The sequence below is a fragment of the Rhinolophus ferrumequinum genome, chromosome 25 (genome assembly GCF_004115265.2).
Source record: "Rhinolophus ferrumequinum isolate MPI-CBG mRhiFer1 chromosome 25, mRhiFer1_v1.p, whole genome shotgun sequence".
Classification (NCBI taxonomy): Eukaryota; Metazoa; Chordata; class Mammalia; order Chiroptera; family Rhinolophidae; genus Rhinolophus; species Rhinolophus ferrumequinum.
The window spans coordinates 15,944,106-15,962,363 of record NC_046308.1 but is presented as its reverse complement, the minus strand read 5'-3'; the positions used below and the strand labels follow the sequence as shown (position 1 = coordinate 15,962,363).

The window sequence follows — 18,258 nt, the reverse complement described above, 5'->3', positions numbered from 1 at the left end:
TTTGTTTTATGAAGGCACGCTGGGATCCACGACTCCAGCTGGCTGGCAGACCAGCACACCCACCCAGCGTTCCTCCCTGTCACCATGTACAGCCGGTACACGGCGGGTTTTCCTGAGACCCAGAAACCAAGAGCTGAGAGGCTCTGTGCCCTCCATCCCTTACATTCAGCTGTTGCTGCAGCCGGCCCAGTTCCCACCGGACACTGGTGTTCTCCTGGGTCACTTTCTCGCGGAGGCCCTTCTCAAACACGGACTCACCCAGGGCCTGGGCCAGCTGCATGTCAAACCTGTCCAAGCAAAACACATGTCAGGGCAAAGAGGTGGGGTACCTGGGGCAGGGGAGGACAGGGGCTGGCAGAGGCAGTAAGCTTGCTGAGAACAGGAGAGAGGGAGAGGGAGGGAAGGAGAGAGAGAGAGACAGAGAGAAAGAGAGAGAGAACAAAATGATGGAGGGCTTTGCTTGATGCTTTTATGTCAGGTTGTGGATGTGGCGTAGGACTCTGGAATCCCAAAGAGCAACTTTTAAGGTTTATATAGCGTTTCTGCAAACATACTGAATACATATTTAAAATGTGATAAAAATAAGAGTAGACAAAATTACATAGAGCGTAAGAATTAAGAACATATATAGAGAAAAAGCTAATCTGTCTGGCGTGCCAATATATGCCAAGACCTTTAACGCTACAAGGCCCAGGTTTGGCATCTGATAATCACAAACGGATGAAGGCACACGTCTGCACAAACAAGGGCATAGGCGATGTTTCATATTGTTCGTGATGTTGGTGGCCTTACACACTCACAACCCATATCAGAGCACAGTAATTGTTGATACCATGCTGGACATTCACACATTCAGCCTTGCCTTCTTTTGTTTCCCCAGCAGATAACACAAAGCCTCTATAGTCCTATTTGGGGCTGCCCAGGGAATTAGGAAATGGCTCAATGGGGGCCCACCTGCCCCTCCAGGATGGTGAACACTGGTGAGAAGCACTTCTTGCACTTTACATCATTCCGTGGAGTTGTCTCAGCCTTTGATCCCTCTCACAGATGAGGAAACCAATAGAGGTGGCTCTGCCGAGCCTCAGTGAGCTGTGACTTTGGTCACTTGCCCTCAGACCACACAGAAAGGTCCCCCTGCTCCAGGGAACGTGGTGTGACCAGAATGGCCAGACTGGGCAAGGGGTTTAGGCCTTGGTGAAAAGAAGTCTCACTTGTTACCAAATGATCTAATATCCTTTAACACTAGATCGTCGTCGTGAGCCTCAGACTCCTGAGAAAGCCAGTCATGGGTCACATGAGGGAAGCCCTACTGTTGCAACTGCCCAGGAGCTTTCTGATTGGCTGTTGGTGATATCACTCAAGAGGCGCTATTGGCGGCCTCTGAATGGAAACATCGTGATGACAACAATGATCTAGCAGTCCCAAAGAGCTCTGGGCTGGGGTCCACGTAGTACTTATAACAATTCAGCAAGCAACATGCTATTCTATCCATTTTACAGAAGAGACGTACAGGGATTCAGCCCAAGTTTCCAAAATGGTGGAAGTAGGATTGAGCCAAGGTTCTCTACTATCTTAGCTAGTCCCCCACCTACCTGCCCGTGCCCTGGGACAGGTGGGGGACGACGGGGGGAGCCAGACAGTAACTGACGTTTCAGAGGAGTCCTTGACTTAACAGGCTGCCTAATGCCAAAGAATGGCTCCTATAGACCCCACCTTCTGGAACATACTGACCGACCAACTGAGGCCAGACAGATTTGCACATGCCCTTCACCCCTCCCCCCCCAGAAGTGGGGCTGGGATCCAGCCTCTGGTGAGTGCGGGAGTCAGTGAGTCCAGCACAGTCCTTACCCCAAAGAAGCAGGCTGGGAGTTCTATCAGCCCTGGGAACTGAGCTTTGTGACCCACGAGGTAACCATGGCAACAAGAAGCCAACCCCAAACGGAACCATCTGGACCACTCTGAACTTGGAAGCCAAAGGTCAAGACAGGGAACTCTACCAGTGTGGAGCCAGCCCTCCATCCTGGGCCCAGCAAACTAAGGAAGTAACTGTATGTACAATCTGACGAAATTTAGAGAGAGGTGAGAAGGACGTATTGTTAGCTTAGATCTCTCCCTCACGGTGGTCATTCTGCCTGAATTTCCACCATCAGACTGAGACTTCTGCTGCCTTCACAGGCTCCCTGCTAAAATGCGAATCCACCTAGAGAGATAATGAACGCTGTGTGTAATTAACATCGAAACGAAACTAACGAAATTAACTTTTGCCAAGAAATGGTAGCAGAGCAGAGGGCGTCGCAGGACAGGTGTAAGTCTTGAGAGGAGGAAATGTTAAGTATGAAGCAATGGGGATTTTTCCAGTGGGGAGGTTGTTAAGTACTTCAAATGAGGGATTCTGCCCAAGAAGGTGAAGGAAAGACCACAGACATGGAATTTTCTGGCTGAGTAAACTCCAGCAGTAGGTCCCCTACCCATCAGAGAGCTGAACCCCTCGATAAGGCTTTTCAGAACAGGAGGGGAACCCGCAGATGACCACAATCCTCATAGCTGGCAGAAAACGGGGGGATGACTCCATCCGTAAATCCCTCTTGATTTACAGATGGGATCTGATGAAACCATTCTTCAGTTCCAGGAGGCCCGCGTACGTCCAAGGACTCCTTTGGCCTAGAGACGTGGCGTCATTTGACAAGGTCACACAGGAAATAACCAGGGTGGAACTAAGCTATTTTCCCCACTGCAAGGGCAAGGTTTAGCCAGAGCACCCATGAGAAGGTTGCAAAGGAAACAGTCAGATAGATATCCCTAAGATGAGAATAAACCTCTCTTGTTTGGGTTGGGGGCGCATGCTGACAACCTCCAAAGATCTTTCTTTCAGATGAAGAAGCCAGCTCAGGAAAGCTCAAGGATAAAGAGGAGAAACAACATGAAATGCAGATCAAGTTAAAAATCTATGCCACCCCCATGGAAATACAATTCCGCTTGCCACCTCTTGGAAAAGAGGCACCCTCGGCAAAACCACATCCTGGCACACTTTTTTCTGTATTTTTATCTGGGACCTTCTAAATGAGGCTATGTTTGATCTATTTGCTGCCTGTGAAGCATCCATTAGGAACTTGTCTGGCTCAAAATAGGACCCCTGCACACCTTTCCCCTCTCCAAGTGAGCTAAAGAGCTTCAGACACAGCCACGGCGTCCAGGGATTGAAGCATCGCAGGTGCTGAGGTTTTGCATCAGAAAGCCTGTGAGAGCGGACCTGGCTTCCAGTCCAGCCTCCACCTCTGACTAGCTGTGACAGCATCCCGATGGGAATGCAAGCGTGGGAGACAGTCTGCAGCTTCAAGACCAGCGTCTTGTTCATGCACGACGTCCAGTCCCTGCCAGAATTGTTCACGTGATCCAAGAGTCTAAACCCTAAGTGACAATGGAAGTGACGCCTCATTTTCTTTTCCCATATTTCACACTACGGGTAGCCAGGGACCAGAATTTAGTCCCGCTGGAGATACAACTGTATCATTTAGTCCTCACCACAAGGGAACATGCTCACCCCCCACCTAAGGATAACACTCTGAGGCTGAGAAGTGGGGGATGACTTGTCCAAGGTCACACGGCTTAGACAGAGGCCCGGCTGGGACTTGGACCAGGGTGGTTTGACAGCAGCCCTTGCTTTCCTAATCGCCGTAACAAACTCCTCACTCGATCACTGGGGATGTTGAGGCCCAGAGAGGCCAAGAAGTTCCCCAGGGTCACATGGTCAGTTGGTAACAGAGCTGAGACCGGGTAACAGAAAAGAATCTTCTCTTGCTGGATGCTTGCGAGAACCTTACAGCAGTAAGGCACGTGGGGGAGGGGAGGGCAGAGAATTAGGGCACAGCAAGGAAGTTAAAACCCATGGATGAGGAGCCCTGGCAGAAGTGAGGCGGGTTAGGAGGGGAAGTCGGACACCCCAGAAGACCCCACGGTCCATGCAGCCCATCCTGGCACCCGGGTCATGATACGGGACATGACTCACTTCTTTTGCTTCTTCTCAAGCTCGTGGTTTCGGCTTTGCTGGTTCTCCAGCAGGAAGCGGGTATCCTCCAGGTCGCAGGTCAGATAGTGGCACTTCCTCTTCAGTTGGTGAGCCATCTTCTTGGTCCCCTCGTAAGCATGCTGCAGCTCCCCGAGCTGTGGGAGTAACAGAATGACTCGCCCCACTCTGCTGGCACCGAGACGGGCTTTTTCTTATTTCAAGCTGCTGCCATTTCCCAGGTGAGCATAATGGGAAGAGAACAGACACTGGGGCAGAGACACCCTGTCTTGACCACTGTTTACCTGTGTTACCTTGAGGCAGCTACTTCTCTGAGCCTCAGTTTGCCAACGGGTAGAATGGGGGGATAATCCCATTCATCTCTTGGGATGGCTTTTCATTGTTTTCAATAATCCAAATGTCAACACGCCTGCTGATGCCTTCCGTGCCCTGCCCCTTGAGGACTATATAATAAATGTCCCCATCAGTTGGCATAATATGGGGAGCTATGGTGAAGATTAGCCAGGAAGCAGCCAACGTGGCACACGGAGACGGACTCCAGAGACAGACTAAAGGTTAGAGCCATAAGTGGCACACTTCAGACGGCTGACGTACACAGGCGTGCACACATCCGGCCGTAAACACACAGAAAGCAAAGGCTCTTGCATCTTCCTCCAGGAAACACCCTCCCAAATGGCCTAGTTTAGATCTGGGAGAGAGGACATCTCAGAACACTCGCTTTGAAGAAATGGCCTCATTAAGGCATTGCTTTAAATAAGCAAAATGCTGAGTTAATGAAGCCTGTAATTCTAAATTCAGTATTTGAAGGCGAATGAGATGTTTTCTTATATTCGGCTACTCAGAAAAGGTTGCAGTGTTATTGCTTTTTAATGTAGCATGACTGCTCCCTTTCCTTGGGGACACTGACCCGACTTTGTAATTTGTTATTAAAGAAGTGGACTGTTTTCCTCCAGTCATTGTCCTGTGTATCTACAGTGCCCGGTGTCTCACGGAAGACCACAATATAATGTCCAAATTGGGCACAATCAAAAAAACCATCACCACCATGGAAGATGACGAGGCTCGTTTCCATTGTTTGTAAAATTCCATGTGATCTCACCCTGGTCCACCTCTGCAAGGTGATCTCATGATATGTTTCTCTCATCGTGGGGAGATGTATGGAATAGTAGCACACACCAATATGACCTCTACTCTCACGGTGCTTTCCTCCAGTGGGAAGACCAAGAAGGAAGCAGATAATCATAATACAGCGTGATGAAGCTTATATTTGGAGAAACATTTCAGGGGCACTCATCCAAATCTGTGTCAGGGAAAGCTTTCTGGAGGGAATGACATTTAAGCTGAGATCTTAAGGATAGCTGGAGATATCTAGGTAGGGGAGAGAAAGAATGTTCTAGGGAGAGAAAACAGCATATGCAAAGTCCCCGAGGTGAGAAAGAATAAGGCACATTTTGGAAGGAGGGAAAAGAAAACAGTGCAATGTAACAGAATAGAGAGCCCAGAAATAGACCCACTAAACATAGTCAACTGGATCTTTGACAAAGGAACAAAGGCAATACAATGGGGAAAAGACAGTCTTTCAACATATGGTGCTGGAACAACGAGATATCCAAATGCGAAAAAAAGTGAATCTAGACACAGACCTTACACCCTTCATAAATCTTAACTAAAAATGGATCACAAAATGTAAAATATAAAATGCAAAACTATAAAACTTCTAGAAGACAACATAGGAGAATACCTAGACAACCTTGGGTTTGGAAATGACTTTTTGGATATGAGACCAAAGGCAAGATCCATGAAAGAAGTGACAAGCTGGACTTCATTAAAATTAAAAATTTCCGCTCTGCAAAAGACTGAAAAGAGACTGAAAAGACAAGACACAGATTGAGAGAAAATACTTGCAAAAGACATGTGTGATAAAGGACTGTTATCCAAAATATACAAAGAACTCTTAAAACTCAACAATTAGAAACCCAACTTCATTAAACATTGGGGCAAAGACCTGAACAGACATCTCACCAAAGAAGACAGATGGGCAAATAAGCCTGTGATAAGATGCTTCACGTGATATGTCATCAGAGTAATGTAAATTAAAACCACAGGGAGATACCATTACACAGCTACGAAGGGCTAAACTCCAGAACACCGACACCACCAAATGCTGGTGTGGATGTGGAGCCACAGGAACTCTCATTCACTGATGGTGGGAATGAAAATGGCACAGACACTTTGGATGACACGTTGGGGGTTTCTTACTACAAAACCAAACCTACTTTTACCATACAATCCAGCAATTGTGCTCCTTGGTATTTACCCCAAGGGGCAGAAAACTTCTATCCACATAAAAACGTGCGTACAGATGCGTATTGCAGCTTTATTCCTAACTGCCAAAATATGGACACCACCAAGATGGCCTCCAGCCAGTGAAGGAGTAAATAAACTGCGGTCCCTCCAGACAATGGAATATTCCTCAACGCTGAAAAGAAATGAGCTATCAAGCCACGAAGGAAACTTCAATGCATATGACTAAGTGAAAGAAGCCAATCTGAAAAGGCTGCCTACTGTGTGATTCCAACAATGTGATATTCTGGAAAAGGCAAAACTATGGAGACAGGAAAAAGGTCAGTGGTAGCCAGGGGTTAAGGGCGAGGAATGAATGCGGGAACACAGGGGACATCTGGGGAAGTGAAACTGTATGAAACTATAATGGTGGATACCTGTCTTTGTACAGTTGTCCAAATCCATAGAATGCACAACCCGAAGAGTGAACCCTGATGTAAACTATGGACTTTGGGAGATAATGATGTGTCCGTGTGCGTTCATCCATTGTAACAAAGGTACTCCTCGGGTGAGGGATGCTGACAGCAGGGGCCGGGGGTACATGAGAAATCTCTGCACCCTCTTCTCAATTTTGCTGCGAACTTGAAACAACCGAGTGTGTTTGGACTCAGTGGTGTGCTGGGGCTGGCTTCTACTGCCTATGAGAGGTGATTCTGCACATTTCCTCCCAGTCCTACATTCAGTGACAATACGATGTTAACTTCACACTGCTCATGGTTGGGACTATCTTCACCGTGGAAATTGGCACTTGGCAAATGCTATGCATGGGGTAGGGGACTGTCTGTCTGTCTGTCTGTTTGCAGAGAGCTGGTTTACCAGCCTACCACTGATTAGAGTGTAGACTAGAGACAGTTGGCTAAACCATCATGCCATTCCTCTAGAAACACTAGATAAGATGACATATTTGTAATGTCGAGCTGCACTTTCAAGAAAGAAAGGGAAATTTCACAATATCGCAAATGCAGAGGACACAATACCAGAGCAATAATGGTAGATGCTGACATTATGGCAACCAGGGTAGGGGAGAAGAGGCTCCATTGACAGATCCAGAAATATCCCTAAGGATAGAAGTTGTATTCGAATGCCTGGTCAGACACAGGAGCCAACGCCTTGGGGCAAAGTGGGCAAATGGAATGAAGACCTTGCATTAAGGCAGAACCCCCGAAGAGCTGCACCTCAGAGAGAAGGGACAATAAAAGTTCCACCCACTGGCCTGGAGGGTGGTAAGAAAGCTTGCTGGCACTCTGGCTCTCGGTGGGTAGAAAACATCTATCTCCATCAGAAATCAAAATCCCAGGTCCTTGCCTCATACGGGTTTAGAGCTTGAATCGACACTTCGCATATGTTGCAAAATTCTGAAGCTGAGAATTTAGCATACTCTCAGGGGCTGTTGCAGAACAAAGTGCAAAAGTGCTGCTTCTAGGGGAACACACACATCCACAAACCTGTAAAGACTCCCATTAAAATCAATAAGGTTAAAAAAAAATAAGATCAACTCACAATAAAAAATAAATAGCTAAACACACCAAGACATTTACCATGAGAGTCAGGAGGCAAAAAAGGGTCACAGTGCAGACCACCTGAGCCTACTGTGGTAGGAACAGAGGAACAAGTGGAAAATGAGCTCAAAATCAAAATTCACAAAACACACAAGGAAATGATCCACCACGAGAGTCAACAAAACTTGCGATAACAGAAGATTCTGAAAGAGACTCTAAAAGATCCTTTGGCTGCAGTTTGGCCAGTGGTTGATGGGAGAGGCTGGAGGCAAGGAGACCAGGTATGCTCCGGTCCAGATGAGAAAGGGAGGTGGCAGGTTAGAATAGAGGCAATGGCATGGATAAAATTTGACTACTTTAAGAGCATATTATAATCGTTTTATAGATGAGAAATCTGAGGCCCAAAATGTACCGTGATTTCTGCAAGGTCAAAGCAGAAATGGCACCGGAACTCAGATAGCCTGAGTTTATGTTCATGTTCTTTATACCACCGAGTACTCTTCCCCAGAGTAGAACACGTGCAGTTAGAGAAACTATTTTTCATATCCCACAGTGAGCAGCCTTTATAATAACAGGGAGATGGAAAACGTGAAATGGTGGGTGCCCTTTTTCTCCCTCTCCAGGTTCAGTCAGCACCTTGAATAGTGGAGGTGAGAACGTGCCCCTGCCCAATCTCTGACGCTTTTGTGAGGCAGATTCTCTACTACCTCTTACCTGCTGCTCCAGCTCTTTCCTGGACGTCAGCTCTGAGTCCAATCTCTCCTCAACTTGCTGTAGCCGCTTCCTGAGAAACTCGTTCTCCATCTGAGCACAGTCAAAGCGCATCTGCCACTCATCTGCTGTTTACCAAAGTGAGAGAGACCGGAAGAAGGCTGGGTGAATGAGGGTGGTTCTCCTCCACGTACACGATGTCACAATATTCACACAGTTCCTGAGGCTTGACCTTGGATTTCAGGTTAGGAAATCCTGCTTTAAGTCCAAACTTAATAATTAAAAATAAAATTTTCTTCAGGTAGCCTGTCCTGACCACCTCCTGTTGTCTAAAGTGATTGACTGCTCACTATGCTAAGCTCAGTTGTTTTATACTGTTCAACTTCTCCACGAGTGTACACATACCCTTCTTTTAAAAAAAAAAAAAATCCTTGAGGGCAGAGATGTTTTAGTCATTTGTGGATCCTCAATACCCTCTAGAAGAGTTCCCTACACACAGAAGTGTCCCCATGTTGATACAAATTCACCAATTGAAATCATCCTACTGGCCAACCACATTGGGTGACAGAATATTAATCAGTGACTGTTGGCTGAATTAACAAATAAATCAACAAGTAATAAAGTGTCTACTGAATGCTTAGTGACAAGAGACATTGGTCACAAGATGTCTCCATCAGATAACAGAACAATCCCTTGATTTGGTAAAGATCTGGAAAAAAAAATTATTTGCTGGTTGATGAAAACTGGATGAACGGAATAGGCTAGACCAGATTATGATTTCTTTTTTTTTATTTTTGACCATTTGTATAACATCTCATATACTACTAGACCTATGAAAAACATTCCATAAGTGAACAGCTTAAAATAGAGACCATCCAAACAATACCTCTCTCCATGCATCCATTCATCTATCCATCCATCCATCCATCCATCCATCCACCTCTCCATCCATCCACTCCTCCATCTTTCCATCCATCCATCCATCCATCTATCCATCCATCTCTCCATCCATCCATCCATCCATCCATCCATCCATCCATCCATCCATCCATCTTTCCATCCATCCATCCATCCATCCATCCATCCACCTCTCCATCCATCCACTCTTCCATCTTCCATCCATCCATCCATCCATCCATCCATCCATCCATCCATCCATCATCCATCCATCACACATCCTTCCATCTACCTTCCATCCACCCAAACACTTATTGAGCAACTACTGCACATCAGGCACAAAGAATAATGACTAAGACAACATTCTATCTCCAGGAAAATCTAGTGGGGGAGATAAACATGTACAAAGACAGCTCATGCCAAGCATGACTGGGGCTCTCATGCTTGGAAAAGCTTATGAAAATCCAGAAGGAAAGCTTATGAAAATCCAGAAGAGGACTCAAACTCACAGGGCAGCAAACATATTTTTGTTCACATTGTGTCCCCAAGACTTACTACAATGCCTAACATATCATAAATGTTCCATTACTGTCATTGGATCGGTGGATGGGTGGATGTGAGAATGGATAAACCGATAGATAAATGGATGGCAGGGCAGATGGACAGACAGATGAGTGGATGGATGGATGGGTGGATGGGTGGATGAGTGGTAGGACTGGGGTCTTGCAGGAGATGACCCCAGTAGGGATTCCCACATAACGAACCCAAACAGAAGAATGACATAATTGTAAGGAGTGAGAATTCGTTCAAGTTTCCACCAAGGTAAATAATATCACGGTGGGAAATGAATCCTGCCTCCTCACTGGGGAGAAACAAACAAAATCTCAAGTAGCAAACAGTAGAGCCTGCAAAAGGAAGAGGAAGCAGAAAGCATTTGTGTAGTGGAACTATACGCCGTGTGTGCTGTGATGTGCTACAGAGTAAGTGGCACGAATGGGTGACACGAGCAGAGGAGGAAACCTCTCCATTCTTCAAGGCTGATTTCCACCGCCAACCTCCCTCCCCATGGGTGCCATTCTTAATCAGTATGTACAGCTCAGCCCATCACATTTTTCCTGGGTTTATTGGACCTCCCCATTTATATGGCAAGTGCCTTGAGTGGGGACCAACTAAAGTTCTTCTGGAGCCCCCGGAGGGTCCAGCTCAGTGCAGGATACACAACATAAAAGGTTCTCTTTAAACATTAACCATGCATAGAGCAAAACCACGGACATTTTTAATAATTTGTGCTCCAGCTCGATCCATGGGAGAGGTTTGGTTGGCCTTGCAGTGGTGGGCTTAAAGTGTTTTATTGCTTCTTCCAACTTTCTTCTATTTCAGAAAATTTCTCTAATGAGTATGTATTACTTTCATAATGAAACACAACATATTTGTGGGTTGGCTTCCTGGAAATCAGTACCCAGAACTGGTGGTGAATGTGCTCAACAGTTGTGCACATCTCCGCTTTCCTTCAAGTCCCGTAACTTTCTACAGGAAAACAAACTCGGGAGTATCACGTGAACATAAATCACAGTCAGGATGAAACTGGAGCCCAGGCTTCTCTGGGGAAAACGGCCCTGTCCCTACTGCTAGTTCTATGCAAATACCTTTCCCACACCCCTGGGTGGGCCCTACCTTGTGGGGTCTCCCGATCAGAGAATTTCAGACTCGGAGTGTTCACCTGCCAGGGAAATGCTTGCCATGGGGGTAGCCAGGAGGAGAGAAGAACAAGAATGGAGTAGAAAGCAAATGTGCCTTGGCTCTTTCCACCATCTCCAGACCTCCGTTCCTCTGAGTGTCCCTGGTATTTCTAGGGCATACATTCTCTGGGGTCACCGAAGGCATGATGTCAACATTTTAGAAAAGCTGACAGACACACCGGGCATCCTTTCACCTGACTCATTTAGACTGGGGACAGGCGTTGACAAAAATGTCATCATGCCCATCCAACCATGGTATGTGAGTCTCCAGGCAACTGGATAAGATGGGAACCACCAGAAAGTCCAGGCTCTGCTGAGCACATCTGTCCTTGGGCAGTTCTCACCTTCTCCCCAGTTATTCAATAACTGCTGCGTGCCTGACGCTGCTTTTAAATGGGAACAGTCGTAGTTTCTGCTCCTCGGGTTATAAGCATGGATAACGATCCCACTCTTAGCAGTGGTAGTAATGATGATGAAGTAACTAACAGCTACCCAGCACTCTGTGCCATACACACAGCTAAACACTTCCTGTTAATCATCTGTGACGACATCCATTGGAAAGATGAAGAGACCCAGGCACAATTTCTATGCCCCAAACCACTCATCTGCTAAGAGCCAGAATCTAGATTTGAATCCAGACATGCAATCGTATAGATTCCACGTGGAACCACTAAACTGCCTTCCACAACATTGATATTAAAACTATTCCTGTAACTATAAAGGTGCCTTCCCCATAGGGTCCCTATCGTTTTCACCGTTCTTTGCATTCTTACTAAACAGCACCTGTCACAGTGATTACTTGTTATTTGGGAGGTGGTTGAATTACCTTTTAATCATTTGCCCTTCAGACTCCTTTAGACTCTAAGCTCCGAGGGCTAGGCGTGTGCTTGTGTGCTCTGCCAAGCCTCAACCCCTAAGGCAGTGTCTGCTGCAAGGTAAGTGCTTCGTATGCATAAATGGATGCATGAATAGATGCATGAATGAATGCATAAATGGATGCATGAATAGATGCATGAATGAATGCATGGAATGGATGCATGAATAGATGCGTGAATGGATACATGAATGGATGCATGGAATGGATGCATGAATAGATGCATGAATAGATGCATGAATGAATGCATGGAATGGATGCATGAATAGATGCATGAATGGATGCATGAATGGATGCATGAATGGATGCCTGAATGGACGCATGGATGAATGAATGAAACAAAAGGCCAGCTTTGGCCACCAGCATGTCATCCCAAGGGTTCCAATCTGCTCACCTCCTCCAGTGTGATTCCTTTCCAAGTCATTCAAGTGAATTTTCTGCTGGGCTTCTTCCAACTGCTTCTCTACTTCTCCCAGTTTCTTCTGGACTTGCTCATACTTGCTCTGGAAGAAAAGCCTCGAGGTTTCGAACTGCAGCTGGACAGAAGCCTGGGCTGGCCATCTCACCCACGGTGTCTCCCAACACAGACAGTCCTCATCCGGGGCACCTCCAAGGCCACGGGCACATCTTTGGCAAGACCCAAATGTCCTCCAGGACGTTGAGTGTGGGAGTGGGTACGCCAAGGCATCTTGCTTAGACTTACCCATCCCAGATGTGAGCACAGGGGAGCAGGCCCAACCACTCCCAGACAGCCTGTTCATCCACCCCCCACCACCCCGGACCACTCACCGTCAGCTCCTGGACCTCCCGGAAGGCCCGCAGCCGCTCTGCCCGCTCACTTTCCAGCACCTGGCAGGCCACGTCTCCTTTGAAGCGTTCATCGGCGAGCTCGGTGGTCAAATCAGCAAACTGGGATGGGGAAGGTTAAAGCAGTGTCACTTGTTGGGGCCGCCAACCCTTCTCCCCCTTATACACATACTCCAAGGGATCACCTTTGAACAAATCACTGGCTCTCATGGCAAAGCGACCCTTCAATGTAATGACCTGGTTAAGAGCACAGACCTCAGAATTGTATTGATCTTCGTGTGTTCGCATTCTTGGCCCAACACTCGCCAGCTGTGTGATTTTGAACCAGGCAGGATGCCGCCGTATGTGATTCTCAGGTTTCTGTTTCAGGTCAGGGGATCACTTACAGAAGTGTTTTGAGAATGAAGTGAGATAATCCACATAAAGCTTAGTCCAGCGCCTGGCACATGGTAAGGGCTCAATTTAAAACCAGTTATTCTAGCAGAAACTCTTCTTAGCCATCCTTCAGTGAGCCAGCTCTCTGGACCAACCAACAGGCTCCCTCGCAAGACACACCCACAGATGCCAGCCACATAGGAACGCTCCAGTCAGGAAACTTCCATGGTTCCCCGTGGTCCATCTGCCTCTCCCAAGTGATAGCCACGCACGCTGTGTATCGATTGTGTGTGTGTCCCTCCCCATTTATACCTGCTGCATATTTACCATAATTACCTATTCGATGAGCTATTACACAAAACCTATAAAATATGACTGAACAAAGATTTGCCATGAAAACTAGGTTGAATGCTTTGGAAGGAATGAAAAACGTGAGTTGCTTTTTTAAAATTCTGTCAGATCGGTATAGGTGCAAAACGATAAAAAACCAGAAGTGAAAAATTAGATTTTGGCATTCTGATTACTTCGCCATTTGCTCTGCTTTAAAGAAATCAAAACCAGAAATCATACGGTCATGTATTAGGGGGTGCGGTTTAAGAAGGAAAGAAGTGGGTGTTGAGTCAGATGCTCATCCTCAAAAGGCGTTGGTCCTGCCTCAGGCTGTTCAGGGAGACATGTTTAAAGGTAAAAATAAAAATGTCTATTTTTTAATGAATTCCCACTTGCCCTGACTTCCCCATCCCCCCCCCCATTTAACTGACCAACTACAGATGCCAAAGGGCAAGGTATAGGTTTCCAGTCCAGACACAACAACTAACATAATTGTGTGACCTTGGACAAGTCTCTTCCTCGCTGGGGCTTTGGTCACTTGCGTTGTAAAATATGTTGAATTAGGTGATGCCTGTTGTCCTCCTGTCATTCCGATTCTACACCATAAACGTTGTGCATGAAGACGTCAAAACACCTCACTCTAGGGGTGGCCGGATGGCTCAGTTGGTTAGAGCGCAGGCTCTGAACAACAGGGTTGCCGGTTCGATTCCCGCATGGGATGGTGGGCTGCGCCCCCGGCAACTAAAGATTGAGAATGGCGACTGGACTTGGAGCTGAGCTGCGCCCTCCACAACTAGATTGAAGGACAACGACTTGGAGCTGATGGGCCTTGTAGAAACATGCTGTTCCCCAATAAAAATTAACAAACAAACAAAACACCTCACTCTCCCATCAGACCCTGGTGTCACACTGAGGGGGCAACTATGCAGTGTTATCACACAGACGCCAAGTGGCCCTGCCAGGGTGGGACCCATTGATATTGCCTCAGATATCATTCAGCTGCTCCGTGAAGAAGGAGGATGCAGATCTACGTTCCAACATGAAAAAATCCCCAAGACATACAAGGGCTGACAATTAAGTTTGCGAACTTGTTGTAACGATGTTGCTCACGTTTTCTGGTATCAGAGGGATTATTCATTATGACTTTGTACCAACTGGAGAAACAGTTAATAAAGTTTACTATTTGCTGAAAAGGCTGCATGAAAAGTTAGACGACCTGAACTTTTCGCCAACAATTCATGGCTCTTGCATCACAACAATGCACCAGCTCACACGGCACTGTCTATGAGGGAGTTTTTAGCCAGTAAACAAATAACTGTATTGGAACACCCTCCCTACTCACCTGATCTGGCCCCCAATGACTTCTTTCTTTACCCAAAGATAAGGGAAATATTGAAAGGAAGACATTTCAATGACATTCAGGACATCAAGAGTAATACGACAACAGCTCTGATGGCCATTCCAGAAAAAGAGTTCCAAAATTGCTTTGAAGCATGGACTAGGTGCTGGCATTGGTGCATAGCTTCGCAGGGGGAGTACTTTGAAGGTGACCGTAGTGATATTCAGCAATGAGATACGTAGCACTTTTTCTAGGATGAATTCGTGAACTTAATTGTCAGACCGTGTAGTGCCAAGGGGGAAAACAGCAAAGTTGCAGAATAGAATTTTGGCCTGTTCCCATTGTTGCTTATGCTTGCACAGACAAAGACACTCCCAAAATCTTCATAGGTTCCCCTCCCGCCGGAGAGATGAGGTCACAGGAGAACCCAATTTCCTTGTGATGCATTTCTGTCCTGCTGACTTTTAAAACCCCTTTTGTAATCAGAAAAACACAAAACAATAAATATCTTTTTAAAATAGTCCAAAAACATAGTAATTGAGCTACATTGACTGGGGCTACCCTGTACCTTCCATGCTCACCACTATTTTTCCTCCTTTAGCCCACCCTCTTCCCATCTTGTTGACCCACCAGTGACTGCTCAGGCCACCGTGCCGATTTCAATAGAAACAAACAAACCAAACAAGGAGGCTTCAGGGGAGTGTTCTGAAGTCACACAGCAAGGAAGTGGCGGAGGCGGGACTTGAACACAGATCCGTCAGACCTAAGCAACGACCAGCTGTTCACGGAGGCGGGGCTCTCCCAGGGTGCACCTGGATGTCTTTGGGGGTGGGGCTTCCTTCCGCCACTCCTGACACTGTTGTTTTAACCTGTTCTGGGGAAACACGTGCATTGCCATGACCTGGGATAGTTGTTAAGATGCAAATTCCAGGATTCTGACATCCCCCCAAACCATAATCTCTTCAGTGGGACCCAAGGGACCTGAATTTCAACGCGTTCCAGGGTGATTCTTAAGTACAACAGAGTTTAAGAATTCCTGCTATAGAATTGCTAGATCTATGTCCTCCTGATGTTGGCCTCACACTTGGCTTTCGATGGACTAGATTTGCTCATGGGCCGACAGATACATTGGAGCTAGGGAAGCGATCTTTTGCAGTAGGCACCACACATGGGCCAGTGCAATCCAGGGGTGCCCCAGACCACGCGCCTCGCTCCCCGTCTCTGAGATCAGCATTGATCTCAAACACCAGGACTATGTTCGCTCCGCCTTAGCCAATTAGTGTGAAATTTAATTTGTGCTAATCGGCCTGAGCATAGGGAGCACAAAATTAATTTAATGCATTAATTTTGAATTCCACAGAATCCAGGTCTGCAGTCCAATGGATAATTAGCCTTTTCAAATTGGGGAAATGACAGGTGTTCTTCACAGAGGCAAGTAGCCCCTGACCTTCCCCCGTTCCCACAAATCCCTCTCTCTTCCCACATTTAGGGGCCTAAGGACTCTATTTATGGACGTGAGGGGTGGGCTCCGTGCCCAGAGCTGAGGTGAATGAAACAAAAACAAAGTTAATAAGGGGGAGAACCGGGCTTGCAAAACCGGAAGGGTCCTTACCCAAGGACTAGTTAACTAGAAATTATTCTGAAACCTCCTATGGATCTACCACTTGGCCAAATTATCAGAAACCCTCTTTCTACTTAGGGACAATGGCTCCAGGGTCTGCCAGACAGAAGGGACAACAGTGAGTGAATTTGCTGTACATTTGCGTCAAGTCAAACAAATAACATATCCGGAGCACTGGCATCGTTGGCTGTTGGAGGAACAGTGGGTAACGGGGATTGGATGGACATTAACTACCGACCACGTGTGGTCCAGGACTGTCGCTGTCACTTGTCATTCATTATGTGAGCACCTCCTGTGTGCCAGACCCTGCTCTCAAGGACCTCACTGTCAAGTGGGGGCGATAAGAAAACCACATGTGGGGCACCCATGCGTTGGCCCAACCCTGTCCTTGGCTCTTGTACTCAAGGAATCTCAAAACTCCCCAGACCATCTTTCCTGCAGAGAACAAACCATGCCCCTTCACTCTGCTCCTCTACTTTTCGATTTAACCAACAAAGGATCTGTTTGTTAGAAGCCCTGGTATGCGAAATAGTTGCTACTCGTCAAATGCCAGGGACAGGCATGTGCTAAGCTCTTGGCATATGCCAACTTCTTGAAACTCATCAAATGCCCTATGAGGGGGTATTTTTGTTATTTCCTTTTCATAGAACGGAAAACGGAAGCAATGGGCGGTGAAGCAATTTGCTCAAATCATAGCCGGTTAAGTCGCAGAGGGAGTGCAGCCTGGGCAGCCTGAGTCCCTGGTTCTGGCTCAGAACTACAGCACTGTCCTCTGTCCCACAGCCACCATCCAGCTCACTCCCCCATCCCCGGCCCCCAGGGGTCAGTGGAGCAGGAGTCATCAACCACCAGAAACAGACCAGGAAGCAGTGGATCAGGGAGGTCAAGTTCAACAGCCAATGGGGTACAGATCAAAGGCCAGAGAAGACCTGGCCCCCAACCACGCCTGCAGGCCATGGCCAAAGGGAACCTATGCAGACCTCCAGCAAAAGGGACACCCCGTCACCCTGAGGAACTAAAAGAGACAATGAAAAAAATGGGGGACAAAAAGGGAGGAGAAGAGAAAATGAATCAATAGGGGGAAGGAAGGCCCACCTAACGGCAGAGGCAGCTGGCTGGTTGCGGTTTATTTGTCAAGGAGATTAAGCTGTGGCTTCAGACTCCAGTCCCTGGTGCCTGCCCCCAAAGCCGCTCAGTCATTAAGGGAAACTCAGAACAAATCTGTAGCTTAGAAGCGGGCTCTAGGGCTCCCCCACAGACACTGGGGACCAATTCGGGCTTCACCCTATATATTTCTCTTCCCAGTCAACTCATCACCTGCTACTAAATAATAGTAATAGTTACCCTAATAATAATCACTACCCAGACAGCGCTTACCACGTGCCCAGCACAGGTTAACCCACAGAACCCTCAGCAGCTCGGAGAGGCAGGTGCTGATGTTTCTAGATTGCAGATGAGGAAACTGAAGCACCAGGCTGCAGACACTCACCCAAACGACAGACCCCCGGCTGGCCAGCGACAGAGCTGGCGATGCTGGGCTCCTGAGCCCTCACTCCTAACCATGCCATCACACTGCCTCTGGGAGGCTCGAAAAATATGAATTAATACATGTAGGTAAACCAAGGAATAAAGGGAGGGCTCCACAGTCTCTGGCATTTGGTGGAAATGGAGCAACTTGCATTAAGAAGGCCAGGAGAAG

At 47.1% G+C, this 18,258-nt stretch overlaps 1 protein-coding gene across 1 annotated transcript in view; it reads right to left on the bottom strand.

Annotated features, from left to right (window-relative positions):
- MYO18B (myosin XVIIIB) overlaps window positions 1-18,258 on the bottom strand; it is a 244,040-nt gene that overhangs the window by 119,199 nt on the left and 106,583 nt on the right. The window contains exons 26-30 of the mRNA XM_033098254.1: window positions 12,877-12,996; window positions 12,482-12,590; window positions 8,581-8,705; window positions 4,007-4,161; window positions 164-287 (exon numbers count right to left, since the gene is read on the bottom strand). Of these exons, the coding sequence (XP_032954145.1) occupies window positions 164-287; window positions 4,007-4,161; window positions 8,581-8,705; window positions 12,482-12,590; window positions 12,877-12,996 (633 nt within the window). The remainder of the gene's footprint in view (window positions 1-163; window positions 288-4,006; window positions 4,162-8,580; window positions 8,706-12,481; window positions 12,591-12,876; window positions 12,997-18,258) is intronic.